Consider the following 17,876-nt stretch of genomic DNA (forward strand, 5'->3'; position numbering starts at 1 on the left):
CCACTCTTTTCAAAATAAAAGTAGTTGTCTATTTTTATTTTATTTGTAGGCTAAAGGGCCACGTAACGAGGGCACAAGTGTGCATTACAATTTAAATTTGTTTTTCTTTTTTTTTTTTTTCTTAAAACCTACGGCTCAACACAGGTCTAGTTCTTCCGTCGCAGTGGCTTCGAATTGTGGGAAATAGAGTTTTGTTTACGCTCAATTTGAGCAACATTCAAGATCGCTAGCGTTCAGTGAAGCTCCTGTTCTCACAAATTAAACACGGTACCACGGGTATAAGAAAAAGTTGTGTTTATTCATGGCAGTTTTCAAATTTTCAGCTATTTTTGCTTAAGGCCAATGAATTGCTAAATACTTGTCGTAGACTACAAAAGGGTCCAGCCACCATGATAACACTACATGTTTACTGAAATTATTAACTATGAAATTGTAATAGCATGTTCATTATCATCGTGGTTTATCAGTAAAGTAAATATATACATTGTATAATGTGTAGTTGCATTTGATGTGTTGATACACTTTCATTCTGTTGTTCCAGTTTATCTGAGAAAAGAACACCATACACAAAGAAGAGGATTCCACACTTTTTTTTATTCAACTTTCATTCATCCCTGTAGTAATCCGCAAACCGCTATATGGTAAAAACCCCCATCTTTCAAAAGCTCCTCTCAAGTGCTACATCATACTAGCAGAAACACTTTCAACAAAACATCTAAGCAAACTGACAAGACAGAAGTCAAACAACAATTATTGCACACCTTATCAAACATGGGCTCAGTTACTGTGAGGAAAGATGAGTTAAAAACCAATACTGCCGGAAACACGGCAGTCATTATCACCTGCAGGACTAATGGAAAGAAATGTACACCAAAAAAAATCTACTTTAAAAGTAACATTGTATCTTTCAGCAAAACTAGCTTTATTAGAGCTGGTATGTTTCGGTAAATTGTCACCAGGTGGTAGCCACGAAGGTGGAACACTAGTCTGGTTTAATGGAAAAGTATCTTCAGTAGGACTTCATCTGTGTCTGACTGTGACACTCTTCGTGCATTCTGGATCAAATGTGCGTATGAGAAGTGTAGAGATGTGGCCAGCTGGAAGCTGTGATACATCTAGAATGAAGGTGTGTGTGTGTGTGTGTGTGTGTGTGTGTGTGTGTGTGTGTGTGTGTGTGTGTGTGTGTGTGTTTGTTTGTGTGTGTATGTGCAAATATGTGGTTAGTGGTTTAATTGACTACAGCCGATGAGCACATCTTGTTGATCCCACAGGCATTGGACCCCCTATATAGGTAGTAGTAACCCTGAGTGTGTGTGTGTGTGTGTGAGAGAGAGAGAGAGAGAGAGAGAGAGAAAGAGACTGTCAAAAACACACATACTTCATAGACTAAACAATTAATCGAGAAAATAATTGGCAGATTAATTGATAATGTAAGCAATCGTTAGTTGTAGCCTTATTTGTCTTACCTGCTCGCCAAAATCCTCCCCCCAGCTGTTTTTGATGGCCCAGAATGGGATACCTTTACCTGTAAACGCAGAAACATCCATAAAGTGCACTTGACTGCATCCTGCATCTTGATTCACACAATTATCATCCTTGATGTTGATAGACAGGACAAACGAGTGTGTCTGTCTTTTGAAAACTTACGTTCTCCGTATCCTACCAGCAACACAGCGTGGTCGATCATCCAGGGGTTGCAGAAGATCTTCAAAGGGTGAGACACACCCTTCCTGTAGAACTACAGATATTCAAAAGACAATTGAAATGAAGATAATTAAATTCCTTTGAAATTGAGATCCATTGTGACATGATACTTGTTCTAAATCTTGATGTAGCTGCAGTTGATGGCAGTGTGTTAAGTATGTCAAATTGCAGTGCTTCAGTCACTTCTGTGGTGGTGTGTGATAGTATAATAGTGGTGACACAGCTGTTTACCTGCATTGCAAAGGCATTCAGAGCGACCGAGACTGGTCCATTCTCAGCTAGCCAAGCTGCAATTTCTGAGGAAACAAGATCAAAATCAGTCCATTGAACAGCCCTTTGTTTCAAACTGACAAACACACGGCTGAGTTTTCTAATTACAATGAATATACCTGCATAAAGTTTCTTTATGTTTATTTTAGAAGGCATTTCTGGGGGCATTTCTATTTATCACTGCTTTGTCGTCCCTTTCTTCTTCATTCCCTCTCATTTATTCAGCCCACTCACCCTTCTCGTCTTTGGACAACTCCACGGAGCTGTTGATATAGGCAGCCACTTTCCTTGTGGTGAAGTCGCACCTCTGCTTGTGCCCGGCATAGGAGTAGTCCGTCTCTGTCTCCAGACCACCTTAACCACACATGAGGGTGAAGGATAAAAAGGTCAAACGCTCACACAGTATCAGTTTTAATGAAAAGAAATCCACCCATTATGTCAACATATATCACAGATGTGTGCAAGTCTATATAATCCTCTCTGTTTTGCAGTTTGCTCAAGGTCAAAAACGAGCTGCAATTTCCTTGTACTGGAAGCAAAATGTCTCAGTATGGTTGTACACATCACTTCTCCACCCATTTCATTCTCACCCAGCTTTTCAATGGCTTCATAAGCATTTGAAGGCAGCCCTCCTCTGCACGCCTGGTCCAACCCATCACAGTCAACCAGCTCTGTGAGGGACAAATCAATATACCAATCGAATCATGGCTTTATCTGTAAATGTAAACAGTGATTTTTTTTTTTTCTGCTGAAGAATGTTACCGAAATATTTTAATCATCTGAGTTTGTTTGGTGCATATGTGTAAATGTGTCTTTGTCACCTTGCTCCGAAAGTGACAGCAATGTTCCATTCTTCAGGAACCACTGGCCTTCAATGTTGCCTGTAACAGAAAATGCCCAGCAGGATCCACACATACCCTGCAAGAAACACACACATGCCGAGCGTGTTAGTTGCTCTTCGGCTCGGCCTGCCTGTAAAAGCCACTGGACTGCCCTATAATGAACTCTGTATGTTGGTACCTGGTTCTTAACGGGACTGACTGCTCCATGATCCCGCCAATCCCAGCTGGCAGGGGCGGGACCTCGGGCAGGAGAGGCCGGTTTCATTGGTCGATGGAGAGTCCACTGGCTCAGTAGCGAGTTCAGGTACGTAGAGCGAAACTCTTCCTCTGTAGAAAAACAGAAGGAGATCAGTGAAACATTTGTGCTACTTAAGAAGGGTTTTTTGAAGAAAAAGCTGATGCAAACACACGGAAAGCAGAAGATGCATTTCCTCATCAGAAACTGTGTGGAAATACAAGCACATGCACACACAGACATGTACCGGTTAGGTCGCTGAACTTGGTGACTCCATACTCAGCGGAACCTTGATCCATAGACTGGAGCTTCTCAGCAGTCTTGAGGTTCTCGTGGAAGATGCGCAAACGACGGTCTGCCTCTGCCGTGTGAAAGGTCAAATATACACATTTATAAAAACTCTGCTTTACTTCCCTGTATATTATTATTTCACATTTTGTTAGCACATTTACAGTGAATTACAATGAGTGAGAAGGCAGATGGTCAGTGTTTCGATCCCGGTTGTTTTTAAGAGAATATGCGACTCTGAATTTAAACCAACACGTAACCCTTCACTTTCTGTGACGGCCTTCCTTGCAGTGATTTTTGGAATGTGTCGTAGTCTTCATTTTCTCCACGCTAACAGTTTTAATCCAATAATCAATTAATCAACAAATATGTTAAGCTAAAAAAGTAGCACTTAGTGACTGAGACATATACAGATATTCTGTTTACACCTGTTTATCTTTTTATTTTTTGTCTCTGAAATTGTATCAAAGTTTATTTGGTTAAACTCACATGGTTATGTTGTATTTAATCTCTCATCTAGGATATTTTTGTTTGCTTAAATTAAGTAATGTTTATTCACTGTTGACAAGATGCTTATAACCAACTAGCACACAAGGTCTATGTATGCTGATTAAAAAGGTTCTGAACTGACGGGTGATATTGATCCTAATGTTTAGGTTTTCGTGCAGGATGGACACAAAAGGGTTTGAGCACATTAAGTATTCAGAGTGTTGAGTGCTACACACTATGCACCTATCCTATGCTTGGTATGTCTGTAGTATGTATACGTGTCAGTCACTTACCCTCCTGGCTGCTGTAAACCTTATTGTATTTAACCATGAACTCTTTAAACTGGCCCAAAAGCTCCACAGACTCCTGCCAGATAAAGAGCAGAAAAACACACGGAAACAACGACACAAACCTCAGTCTCAAGTTAAAATCGATTGTAGCAGCTCACAATGGCAAAATGGCAGACAATTTTCAGATAGCAAGACTGAACTTCACATCAGCATTTTGTTGTTATCGATTGGATAATGACAGAATTTTTATTTTTACCTCCAGGGGCTGGCTGCTGGATGGATCCTCCACCTTGTTGGTCTCCTCTACTTGAGGTTCAACTGATGAGAGAGACATGCAGGAAAAACAATTTAAATGTGACAGTGCATAACACGTATATTCATGTTTCATGTATTCAAAAGTACATTGACTCTAGTTTTCGAATTTGTAAGTCAAAGAAATGGCAATACACTGTGGCTGAATTTTGACATGATTCATTACTGCACAACTCTCATCTTGGAAGTCTAAATCAAAAAGTGGGGCCACAACAGAGAGGAGCCTAAAATAAATTCTGTTGTTATCTATGTATAGCCTTCTTTTTCCATTTGCAGGAAACATAAAATCAACATTCAAGTATGACGCATCACTATTTACCCTTTTACCTCATTTACGTCTTTGGTATAAAGCATCACTTATTGACAGGGTTAGAAAAACTTTAGTGTTATATAATAGCAGAGGAATGAGGGTCAAATCCTGTTACTTCTTTCTGTCAACATGCCAGTGCTTTCAGAATCCAAACAGAACAAGATATGGTCCAAACAAAGGGAACATTTGCATAGTCTTTCCTGAGTGACTAAGTCCCTGCAATAACTGGTTGATTTGGCTTGGCAAGATCAGTGCCAATCAATAACAACAATAGTGGTGTAATAGTGCTGTAAAAAGCACTTTAAAGATTATTTTCTATATATACATTTTTTTGACCAGTTTCACTGGGCCAGTGTCATGCTGGGAGATACTGCTGCTATTACAGAGGAAGCAAAACATCATGGGATAACAGTGGGTCAACAGCGATTACAGCTAACCTATACCTCTTGAGGACCTACAGTCATTCCCTCTGCCATAGCTATGTCCTCCAGCTTTATTTTGACCACAGGACAGCTGTAACAGAAAAGTCGTGAATCTAAAATGATCCATGTGTTTGGCTGCTTACATGCTCCTGACTGACCTTTAGGCTGGCACTTCTGTTTGACCAGAGTCGAAGTGCCCTGCCAGGGAATATCCCACACTTCGAACATGCACAGTTCCGTCTGATATTGAAAAAAAAAAAAAAACATACACAGCCGAAATATTTTGATTATAAACATTGTATTAACCTGACTATACTTTCATATACAGTATACATTTGGAGTGTTAGAAATTGATTGAATAAGTTGACTGATGTGTTCAACACACTGCAGACCAAGCTGACAACATCAAACAGAGCAGGTTACTTATGACTCTTGAATGTATTTATATTCATAAGAGTGAAACAGTTCAATTTAGAGCATTTTTTTGTTTTTTTCTTTGGTTTGGAAAGAGAAAATAATATGTGGCAGCCGTGTGCATGCATGCATGTGGGCATGAGACACGGGCATGCTTGGGGTTACTCCAAGTCAAACTCAAGTCACAAGATCAAATCTCTTGTAAACAAGCAGAGCTATATTGCTGAAATAAAAAAACTCAATACACATAGAAGCACATTCCTATTTTGGCATATTACAACCTTCTTGTTGAAATTTGCTAATTTCAAAACCAGGACAATGACCTACTTTCTCCTCTGACTTCATCTCTCTCTCTCTCTCTGTCTTTTTCTCTCTCGCTCTCTCTCTCTCTCTCACACACACACACACACACACACACACACACACACACACACACACACACACACTAGCACATCTTACCTTGAGTTTCTGTGACTCAGGATAGAAGTCACATGTCCTGAGCATGGTGTTTTTTACACTGCGTGTTACTCACTTCCACTGTTATAGTGTAGCGGATTCCCTTAACCAGCTGGAAAACAGACACACACATACAGCGGTCATTTTACATTTACAAACAGTAAAGCATATTACAGCATATATTCAGACATGGCTCTGATTGTGTTGCAGTCTAGTATACTGTTGGCCATATGATACCTGTATCTTTGAATGGCATTTAGTCAGACTAAGCTTTTTGCAAATCTACGCGGGATATGTTGTAGTATCTGGATGCTTCTTTTGCTACATGGAGACTCTGGCAGAACTAGGCTATGCTGCACAGACTGATGCGCTGATAAATGACAGTGCAGCGCAACACGGGTGAGGCCGTTTAATTGTAGTGTCAAGCAAGGTTAAACTCAATTATGTGACTTCCGACCAGAATGAAAAGATGAATATATTGAGAGGCATATGCTGCTTGTATCTTTCTTTGAAGGCTTTCAGAAAGTGCCGAAGGAAAATCACAAACTTGATAACAAGTCTTTGAGGTGAAAATATGTGCTCTTTTATTCTTTTATTCTATGCATAAGGGTCTTTTATACCGCATTGACGAGTTAGTGCCATTATTTTGAAGGTAAACAACCTTGTTTCCGGCCTGTGTTTTGCTAACACTTGGTTTAAACGGCTCTCAGACGCACTGTTTACAAAGAATTCAGCACACGTATGACTCTTACTGTCCTGAAATAAATCGTTATATAACCAGTATACTACCACAAAATAAGACGACAGTCTATTGTGAATAAATAAACATGACGAGAAAAGCCCCCGTCTTTATTGATGTGACCTGTTTGGTTGCGGAGATGAGCCGGCTGATTCTGCGGAGGTGCATCGCGTTTGAGCCCCGGTTGTAGCGGTCCTCGGCAAACTCCAGGGCCTTCTTCAGGCCCGGGTCTGACTCATGCAGCCGGATAGGAGAGCCGGGAGGCCCGAACAGAGGCCGGTCGAGGTCCTCGCCGAGCCCGAGCACCGAGCCTAGCACGGCACCCAGCGCCAGCCACAGGATTACCAGACAACCGCGGAATCCAACCACCATGTTGACTCCGGTGTGCTGTCAAAAGAAACAGGGGCCGGTGTCCCGTCTATTCTCAGTTTTTTTTAAAAAGAGGATTGTTTGTTTTCCTAGAAGAAAAATCGATAGTAAGTTATCTGCAGAGGTTATACAACAGATACAGTGTTGTTCCCAAACAAGTCTGGAATAAGGCTGTGGGAGGAGAAAGCGAGTATTAGTGGGCGGGGGGTAGTTATGACCCGTACACTGTGTTGCCCACACCCCCCCATCATTAAACAATAAGGCCACTTATAAGTCAGTAATAACCGGTTAACATATCACATCATTGAATATCAATGGAACGAAAAGACTAATGACCTGGTAACACTGGTGACTACGATGACTACATGCCACAGTGACTGTCTTTTCCGCCAAAGTGTGTGGCACTCCTTACCTTTTAAATGCGGGGCAGAGCAAAGACATCCGGACCAGCGGCAGAATATTGGGGGATACAGTGAAATGTATTGTTGGATGTTGGCGGACCAGAGAGAAAGCAGTAAATACATAGAGCACACAGACGAGAAAGTACGACACACAGTACTTTATCGTCTAGTAATCGAGTAGACATCGAGTCTATTCTTCTGGACATGTTCACATCCAAATTACTAAGACACATTTATTCAAATATCTGTATTACAAAATATCTTAGATCATAGTCTTTTATGAATCACAGTCTTCAATAAACTGTTATGAAAAATGGAAAAGGATATCTTATAGTGTAACATCCTTTGTCATGTACTTGTCATTTTTTTCCTGTATCATAATTATAGCACTAGTTCATCACAAGTTCATCAAGAGTCATCAGCTCTCACTGGAACTGCAAATTACTGCTCTAGTGTTGGGGCTGACGCAGTTGTTATTCATTTACACATTTGCAAAAACTAAAGAATTTGGTATTTAAGAATATCAATTACCGCTTTTCATGTATTACATAGAGGTTCTGTTTAGTTGATCCCTCTGAAAAACTGTTAAAATCACATTTTTCTATGCATTACACCACTAACATGTAGTATCAAACTTAACCATTAGATGGTGACAAAATACCGTAACTTTTCGTCGATTTTCCTGTAAGGGGACTTTTAATTTGAAAGTAGTCTGATTGTATCTTAGCTTTTACCTTACTTTTGCGCCACTTTTATTCTAGAGGATTCTGGCCGGAAGTGTTGTTGTTGTTGCTGCCGGCGGAGCTGAGGCGCTAGCGCTGCTAGCACCACGGCCAGAAACATCTGTTGACAACTGCTAAGCTAACATGTTAAACTTGCCAGTATAGCTGCCATAAAAACGCTTTCATTTGAGGGACAGTGACGTTAGCCGTCAGTTTACACACCGGATGACAAAATTGCTGTCTTGAACGTTATGACTAATTTATTTTTGGGTAGTAGGTTGTATTGTTAGCATTAGCCTCTGAGCAAAGGTCTGGCAGACATGGAGACTCGGGGGATAGAGGACATGTTTGACTTTCGTCGGTAAGTCAGCTAGCGGCAGTTAGCTAATGTAAGGTACAAACATAACCTTTAGCTAATGCTAATTAGCCACAGCTACAACAACATACGGTCTTATTCTGTGTTCAAGAATACAATATAATTTTATCGTTGGATTTTATCGTTTGCTAGCTACCTATTGTAGGCTTCCAAACGAAGTGATATCAAACCATTTATAAAACATAGTGGTATGCCGGAGACTTTAACAGAAACGTTTTATTGCTAACGTTTATTGCGAAACCTTCTGCAATGCTAAATCCAATGTTCACATTGCGCTGTAATTAGCTGTAACGCGCTTCAACGAGCTTAGGTTTGCATAGTTGTTGAATTTGACATTGTAAAAGTAGCTGTTGCCTGACAGCTTAGGATGAAGTTTTCTAAAAGACCCAACTTCTTTAAACTGGACACAGTAGGCTGGGTTAATATTTGTACCTCTGTGTATGTGGAATATGGCGAGCAACTTTGCCATTAATCTCACATTTGACAAGTAAAAAGTTGTGCCTGGATCATTTACTTCAAAGAATAGATGGCCCACCTTTCATATACAGATGGGACACAAGGCCTGTATCTGCGGTGTTGGATAGGACCAATATTGGGCATCCCAGATGTTCTTCAGTACCTCAGTGCTAAGCCAATCAAATAGACACACGTGTAATAACGGAGAGAATGAAAGCTGCAGACTGGGGTTAAATGTCAGACTGAAAATTTGACTCTAAATTTGCGAGACATGTTTAAATACACATTGAAGTGCTAAACTCTAAAGAGAGGAGTATAGTAGTATCCAGTGGTATTGTCTACACTGGTGGCCGACTGGAGTTTTTGTTGAATATAAATACATGTAATCCTTGGCGTCATAGGTCTTTAAAAAGATAATGGTTATTGTTAGGTAATATAACATCGCTACTTAACTAAAGAGTGATATTTAACAGTTAACCTTTACCTGCATTTATTTGGTGATTCAATACAAGTACATAAACTAATCAAATAAATGCTGTCCATGCATGGTACATGTTTAGATTTTTTTTTTGCTTGAGTAAAGTTTTTTCATCACTGCAATCTGTTAGTGTGATTCGTGTGGCCTGTCAAGGTTTCACCATCAATGACATTTCACCTTTTTCTTGTTTCATCTACTTTATTTTAAAATGTTGTTTTTTTCTTTGTACAGGTTCCCCAAAGATGCAGTTATTCTCTTGCTGTTGCTGATTTACTTTCCAGTTGGCATTTGTTTGATGTTAATACGGATTTTTATTGGTATACACGTATTCTTGGTCAGCTGTGCACTTCCAGAAAGTTTGGTTAGAAGGCAAGTATCTTAAAGTATCAGTTTTTCTCCAAACACATTTTACTCTCAGCAAAATTAATAACAAGTAGTTGAGACAGCAGTACCTGTAGTAGTAGTAATAGTAGTAGTAGTAGTTGTCATCACATATGTTTCATCTATAATAATCAAAGTCTGCATTGATAGTAATAGACATACATATATTAGTAGAAAGGAAAAACAGTGCCAATTAATGCTAAGACACTTTTATGCATGGTGTGTATCCCATTAAAAATAATTGCAGCATGGCTGCCTCTTACAGTTATAATGACTGCATTAAATACCATTAAGGCTGCTCAATGTTTTTGATATGTTATGTGTCTTTTAACAAAGTGACTTCCTGTAAATGAGACCTTGCTCACAGTAGCTTCCATGTTTAAATAAAGGTGATGACTGTATGATTGAAGAACTGTAATATATAATTAGATAACACATGTACATTAACCCTTACGGAGTTCATCCAGTAGACTGTTACCAAAAATAATTGATTACATGTTAGAATTAATAACACATCTCATGTTGTTGTGTTTTCTGGGGACTTGCGTGACTTCCTTTTAGCTAGCAATTATATCCTGTTTTCATCCACTTTTCTTTGTTTGCTTTTAGATTTATTGTGAGGGTTATGTGCTCAGTCCTGGGAATGCATGTGAGACAGAAAAACCCTCGCTCCAGAGACAAAAACACCAAGCTGTACATATGCAATCATGTGACAGATTTTGATCACAACATAATCAACCTGCTGACCCCCTGCAATACTGTGAGTGTTTGACTTTTAATTTTTTTTTTTTTTTGCTAAACTATGTTATACATTATGTTTTAAACATTTTAGCCATTTCTCCACCATAAGAACGCTACATGCTTCCCGCCCTAGTTAACACCTGTCAGCAAACACCAACTAACATGTCTGCAGTGACGTAATTGTGGACATGCACATACCTCTCAAAATTTCAAACATATATATTTAAAATTGCACAGTGTTTAAATCAAAGTTGTATATACAGCATTACAGTATTGATAGTCATAGACGAACGCTATGACTTGACTCTGTTAGTTTCTGTAGTTTTCCTTGTGCTTAGTATGCCTCTGTGCCAGCGACAGCCGTGGCCGGAGGCATTATGTTTATGGGTACCGACGTACATATGTCCCACTCTCGTGAACGTGATGTCTCCGGAACGCCTTGAGGGAATTTCTTTAAATTTGGCACAATAGTTCACTCGGACTCAAGGATAAACTGATTAGAATTTAATGGTCACTGTGACCTCACAAAATACGGTTTTGGTCACAACTCAAGAATTTATATGCTCATTTTGTTAAAAAACAGCTTTCTTAAATTCCTTCATAGTCTTCACTACAAATATATTTTATGAGTCTGGACAGACATGGTTGTAAACTGCAACTTCACTGGTTGGCAGAGGCATACAACCGCATGTTGTACGGCAGCCCCATGTTAAGGGTCTTACCTGCTCTCTGTCATCTTACTATCCCTCAGTGACAGAAAATGTTTTGTCTGTTACCTTTGTGTTTTTTGTTTTTTATAACACATCGTAGTGTGCATTGTTAAATATGTTGGTTGCAGTGTTTGGTGAGCTTGCTCTTTCTCTTTCTGCTTATTAGCCTCAGCTTCAGGGCTCCACAGGCTTTGTGTGTTGGGCCAGAGGCTTCATGGAAGTCCATTCAACATCTGGCCAGGGAGCGATAGGAGAGTCTCTTCAGAGATACTGTGCTACTGTAGGCACCGCGCCCTTGCTCCTGTTTCCTGAAGAGGACACCACAAACGGCCGCACTGGCCTGCTCAAGTTCAGGTAAGTGTAAACATTTGCATAGCAGGATAAACCACTCACTGTAAGAACTCATATTTGATTCACCTCTCTTGTCTCTGGATTTAGATAATTATTTCTCATTTACCAACTACACTAGTTGTAAAGCACAACAGTTACTGTTGGGATCTATCGGTATTTGGCACATGGAAACTCATGACTTTGGTTTTAAAAAGAAACAATGATTTAATTAAGCAAGCCACAAATGATCATCCCTCTTCAATGGCACTTTGAGATGGAGATTAATTACTTTGGTGGTTGTTTGTCCCCCTTAATTTTCCTCCAGAGGTCTATGGAGACATAAGTGTAAGGAAGTGAAAATGGCTGCAAAGCAGATTAATTTCTATCATTAATTTGAGTAAGTCAGAACCAAGTGTATTGTCTCTTCAGCTAAAGTCTCCTGCAGATGCACTGGAAACTAAAAAAGCTGGGAGGAGCACTTCATAATAGGATCAATGATATTGGAATCCTTTTATTTGCAGGGTTCTGGTATTCAGTTTACATTAGTTTTTCACTACACACTAACAATGGCTAAATTGGCCTTAAACTCCTCTGTGCCATGTACAAAACACACCACCATTTAACTGGCTTTGCTTCATGTTTCTCTGGGTTATCCCAAACACGTAATTACGTATTGAGAATATTCTCTTTAGTAAAAAAATGTATTAGTAAAATTAAAAAAGTAATTAGTTTATCCAACTAACATACTATATAATATTTTTCCTCTCAGTTCCTGGCCTTTCTCATTGACCGATTCTATTCAGCCTGTGGCCTTAAGGGTGACCAGACCACTGATTGCTTTGGTAATGTCATTTTAACCGGACTTTTAAGACAAGATAGATAGATATCATTACCGTATTATTGACAATGTGTTGTGTTGATAGCATCTACTGCTTAAATCTTTTGTGTGTTCATGTGTGTGTTATGAAACAAGTACAGTGAGAAGATGTCTATTGGTGTTTTTGGTAGTGACATATAAACTAAAAAAGTAACAGTGTGATTGCATTTACCAACATACTAAAATGCAAAATGTCAAGAAACAGAGGAGGTAAGGAAATTGATAAAGGAGAGTAATGCATTGCATCTACCATTTCTAAGCTGTTTAAAATCATTACAGAATTTGAATTTTATAATTAAATTTGCTGGAAATAGCTGTAAACTAATTAACATGGGCTGATTAAATCTAATCCAGCAATCTCAGCACCAAGACTAATTCTGTTTTGTGTTGCTGTGTGCTAAAGTTGGGCTTGTACAATCAGTGAGGATATTTCTAAATAGTTGCAGGATGGTTTGGGTTACCAGGACACCTACAACAGCTATTATTGTCTTTATCCTTTCTGTGTCTGTCTGTGAGTACATAGTTAGATAGATTGATAGATTTAGAGTATGTCAGGTTACACTGTAATATAACTCTAAGATTGACTTTCTTGTCTTTTGTCTTTCCACAGAGCACACCAGAGGCCAGTTGGCTGATGGAGCTCTTGTGGACATTTTTTGCTCCATGTACAGTGTATCATGTAAGGTACTAAATAATTTTTATCATTATTTCTATCAGCAATTGCTTTTTAAAATTAAGTCATGTTATTCTACAGCGGGTAATAATCCAATTCAGTTCATTTATTTTCCTTTGAAAATGAGGTGGTTTTATAGAGATCCAAGTTTTGTAAACTTGATCCACTGAGTACAAAAAACTAGAGGTGATAAACACGTGGCTTCGACACAAGTAACAACCCCAGGCTCATCGTCTCTGGCCAGTAACGAGTTTCAAATGGTTTTAAAACTAAGTTGCTTATGTGAGTAATTTTCAATGGTCTGAGTTACAAATTAAGTTTTACATAGTCTCCTGAGGATTTTGAGCATTTCTGTTCTGCTGTAATTGTTGTCAAAATGGCCTCTTAACATTGCCTTTTTTGTTTGTCATTTTCATCCCAGTTGGCTCCCCCCAGTATCCAGACAAGATGGCGAGTCCACACAGGAATTTGCCAACAAAGTCCAGGAGGTATAAACCAATGTTTGCCAGTTGAGTGGATTCATAAAGGGTTAGATTTGCAACAGTAAAAACAAATATGTAGAAATACATGTCATAGAGTAATGCAGTTTATGTATTTCTGTGTCTTTAGTAAACTACAAGAAGCTATAGTTGCCAAAAAAACACACCATTATTAGATTTTCTGATTTTGTCCTATATATTTTGTCCATCAGTATCGCTAATTAACTCCTCTTTCTGCTTTTTCCACAGTTATATGCTAAAAGTGTGTCTAATGTGTGTCTTCTTTTTCAGCTACTAGCCGGTGAACTTGGCTTGGTCTCCACCAAGCTCACTAAAGCTGATAAAGCAGAGCACATCAAAAAGAAAAGACACACTGTACCACAAACATCTACAAGTAAGTAAATTACATAAACCCACAATACATCCAATTCAGTACATGCAACGATTCAACTGGTTGTTTTTGAGTTTTTGGGGGATGTCAGCTATTCTTTTCCTTACACCAGGTGTCAGGCCTGGCTCTATTGGGCTTGGTTTCATGGTCCAGAGTTTAGGCACAGATGATCATAGGATTGCTAAGATGGCCCAACAAGTGAAGGACGTGCTGCCTCATGTCCCACTGAATGTCATCGCAAAGGACTTAGGTATGACAAAGTTTCAATGCACATTTACGTTTTGAACCCATATCCCTGCCACCCCTTTGGAATGTACTGTCACCATGCTCTATCCATTATTTAACTTTATATGCACTTACATGTAAAATTATTTCATTTCATTTCATTACATACAGCGAAAACCAATTGTGTTGACACCACCATAACAAATCTGCTGGAGAACAAGGAGGAAACTCCAATGGAAGCAACCGGGACGTCTACGTTTGGGCCTGCAAAGATTAGCTCCTACTCTTCTGGTTCTGCTCCCACCATTAAGGTTTGACTCGTTTGAGCTCTAACTTATTTATCATTTACGATCCATTTTCTGTGAACACATTAAGTTAATATTCCCTAGATTACTGGGGATTTATAAATTACATATAAGCATATACATGCGGTGTTATTACTCTATGTTGTCACACATTTTAATTGATTCAAATCTTACAGTTCATGCATATGTCTCACACTTAAAAAAAATTTTTTTTTCCTCCCCCCGTCTACAGCCTGCTGCCACATCTTTTAGGAAATCACCAGCTGACAGACATTTGTCTCTCCAAGAGAGAAAAGAGGCGCTGTATAATTTTGCAAGAAGGTGAGGTTTTCTTCCCATGAGCAATGTCACTTCATAAAGATATTATTTTATTATTTGTAAGAGGAGCTGCATTTATGTTAATATTGCAGCAGAAATGGCATTTGCTTTAATCAAATATTTCTGGACTCATTGAAATTGCTCCATGTGTGTTCAGCTTATGTTAATAAGACACCCTAGAGAACAGCCAAAGCTGCTCCATAATGCACAACATCTTGCAGTTGTGCAGGAGTGAATAGTTGTACAATATTCATTTGGTTTGAGATTTACTTTGAATTCATTCCTAGGGTTGTGTCTGTCACTCAATGCTGATTCTACATAGTGTAAAAGCTGTGCCAGACAAAAGTCTTATGTGAAAATACACCTATCTTTGCTAATTTAGATCCTGGAGATTTTTCTGAAATACAAACAGTCTCTGAGTACTACAGATGTTACCTGACAATATTCTGGGTCGTGAAGTTCAAGGTTTTCGATCAAATACATCTCTACATTGTAGGTGACACTGCACACAGCTATAGTATAACTATAAAGTTGCAATAATCAATATATTTATATTAACAATGGGTTGGATAACTAGGTGTTATGTGAAAAGGGGTTGATTGTAGTGACACACCCACATAGAATTATCACCCAACTCTGCAGTTCTCCTCAGCTCTACAGACCGTTCTAGCATATTTTAGCTCATTGTTGTGGTTTTTTTGGCCCACAACTCCACTATGTTGGTTCACTCTCACCACTCTCATTAGTGCCATTTTTAGACACAGCAGGCAACTGTTTTCTGTAAAAAATCTATAATAAACCCGCTGTACGGTACTGCCCATCACCAAACAGCTGACAGATAATGTTAGCAACTAGCTGTTGAACATACACTGATCAGCCACTACATACATATATATATATATATGTATATATATATATATATATGTATGTATATGTGTATATGTATGTATATGTGTATATGTATATATATGTATATGTGTATATATATATATGTATATATGTATATGTATATATATATATATGTATATGTATATATATATGTATATATGTATATGTGTATATGTATATATATGTATATGTGTATATGTATATATATGTATATGTGTATATGTATATATATGTGTGTGTGTATATATATATATGTGTATATATATATATATGTGTATATATATATATATGTGTATATATATATATGTGTATATATATATGTGTGTGTATGTATATATGTGTGTGTGTATGTATATATGTGTGTGTGTATATATATGTGTGTGTATGTGTGTGTGTATGTATGTGTGTGTATGTATATATATGTGTGTGTATGTATATTTATGCGTGTGTATGTATGCGTGTGTATATATGCGTATATATATATATGTGTGCGTATATATATATGTGTGCGTATATATATATGTGTGCGTATATATATATATATATATATGTGTGTGTATATATATATGTGTGTGTATATATATGTGTGTGTATATATATGTGTGTGTGTGTGTGTGTATATATATGTGTATGTGTGTGTGTGTGTATGTGTGTATATGTGTGTGTGTGTGTGTGTATGTGTGTATATATATATATATATATATATATATATATATATATATATATATATATATATATATATATATATATATATATATATATATATATATATATATATACGCGCATATATATATGAAGACACTGACTGATGGTTTTATCTTTTTTTCCCTCCCAGACGCTACATTGAAAAACACGGATTGGATCAAGAAGACAGTCACTGAACACACTTTGGGTCAAGCCATCATTGAAAACTTGTCAGAAAGAAGCATATACTACTTGCATAGCTGTCTAATTGGAATGGTGATTTTATATTCTGTGAACAGGTTCTGTTAAAAAACTGATTTTGTTAATTGCAAGTAATGGAGACAAGTATTCAGAACATGTATAAGTTGATGCAATGGTTATTATGCATGTCTTTAATTCTTCATTCTGGCTGATACATAATTTTGATAACAATTTGTAATATGATCCACTGACTGTGAATCATCTATTTATTTTTATAATGTCCAGAGTCATTGATGAAAATAAAGTTCAGCTTGACCTTGCCTTCAAAAAATTATTTCAAATACATTAGAATTTTGTTGTCACTCTTGCTATTTTGGGATTGGACTTTGATTCAAATGTTCGGAGGTTGACATGATCTAGAAGACAGTTTTAAGCAGGCTCGGGGAAGGAGAGTTTTAAATTTGAATGTGAGTGATTTGTATTTGAGTAGTATAGTAATTCTTGCAAGTATTTAACCAAATGCAAGATAACCAAATCCTGCCATAAGAGGGAGCAAGAAAATATATCTCTAATTAAGCCACTGAAGCTTGGCGGTCAACAACACTTGTAGTGAAAAATAGTCTGTAGTCTCCTATGTCCTCTCCGGCTTTACGAGAGATTTACACATAAACACAAAAACATACAAATAAGAACCCAAAAACCATCCAAGTCTTAAGACTGGTGAGCAATGCTGATTCATACACTTTGAGTATATTCAATTATGTGAAAAATGTGAGGGTTCCACAAAGATGAGTCTTGAGTCCTAACTCCTGGAGGATGTTAAAAGTCAGGTGGGTCATATTCTGCTAAAATAGGTCATAAACATGTAAACGTGTGCAGACAGAGCCGCTGGTTAAGCTAAAAAATATATGAAAAAAGCCTAATAAATGGGATGTGTTAGCTGAAAAAGACAAAAATAACGAAAACTCAATAGGCTGGCCTACAACCATTATATGTCTAGCGCACTGGCTATACGGTAATTGTCACGCCATGTCTCTGACCCAAGTAAACCTTGCTTGTAAAATTTTTGATAGGTCTAGTGTCCCTCTCCTCCAACCAAG

General features: G+C 38.0%; 2 protein-coding genes across 2 annotated transcripts; one reads left to right on the forward strand and one right to left on the reverse strand.

The window, feature by feature from the left end:
* Positions 1 to 582: 582 nt before the first annotated feature.
* ctsf (cathepsin F) lies at positions 583 to 9,284 on the reverse strand. Its single transcript, XM_040119953.1, is given in 16 exon segments — positions 583 to 1,303; positions 1,467 to 1,525; positions 1,648 to 1,738; positions 1,936 to 2,000; positions 2,209 to 2,328; positions 2,565 to 2,645; positions 2,796 to 2,892; positions 2,995 to 3,143; positions 3,299 to 3,412; positions 4,122 to 4,194; positions 4,375 to 4,436; positions 5,321 to 5,402; positions 6,036 to 6,084; positions 6,086 to 6,144; positions 6,895 to 7,158; positions 9,175 to 9,284. Coding segments are annotated over 15 exon segments (1,425 nt in total). The 5' UTR covers positions 7,144 to 7,158; positions 9,175 to 9,284; the 3' UTR covers positions 583 to 1,228.
* aup1 (AUP1 lipid droplet regulating VLDL assembly factor) lies at positions 8,288 to 17,096 on the forward strand. The gene is made up of 12 exons (XM_040119954.1): positions 8,288 to 8,624; positions 9,805 to 9,942; positions 10,564 to 10,714; positions 11,572 to 11,759; positions 12,505 to 12,577; positions 13,223 to 13,296; positions 13,707 to 13,773; positions 14,056 to 14,158; positions 14,268 to 14,405; positions 14,552 to 14,691; positions 14,918 to 15,006; positions 16,727 to 17,096. The coding sequence occupies exons 1-12, from the start codon at positions 8,584 to 8,586 to the stop codon at positions 16,770 to 16,772; spliced, it is 1,248 nt and encodes a 415-aa protein (XP_039975888.1). The 5' UTR covers positions 8,288 to 8,583; the 3' UTR covers positions 16,773 to 17,096.
* The last annotated feature ends 780 nt before the right edge of the window (positions 17,097 to 17,876 follow it).

This window comes from Xiphias gladius, chromosome 23 (assembly GCF_016859285.1).
Source record: "Xiphias gladius isolate SHS-SW01 ecotype Sanya breed wild chromosome 23, ASM1685928v1, whole genome shotgun sequence".
In the NCBI taxonomy this organism is placed as follows: domain Eukaryota; kingdom Metazoa; phylum Chordata; class Actinopteri; order Istiophoriformes; family Xiphiidae; genus Xiphias; species Xiphias gladius.

Bases quoted from the DNA above. Each gene is read 5' to 3' on its own strand.
- aup1 (XM_040119954.1), top strand. From the start codon at position 8,584: ATGGAGACTCGGGGGATAGAGGACATGTTTGACTTTCGTCG. The intron at 14,159-14,267 runs GTAAGTAAATTA...TCCTTACACCAG, and splicing joins TGTACCACAAACATCTACAA to GTGTCAGGCCTGGCTCTATT. The intron at 15,007-16,726 runs GTGAGGTTTTCT...TTTCCCTCCCAG, and splicing joins CTGTATAATTTTGCAAGAAG to ACGCTACATTGAAAAACACG.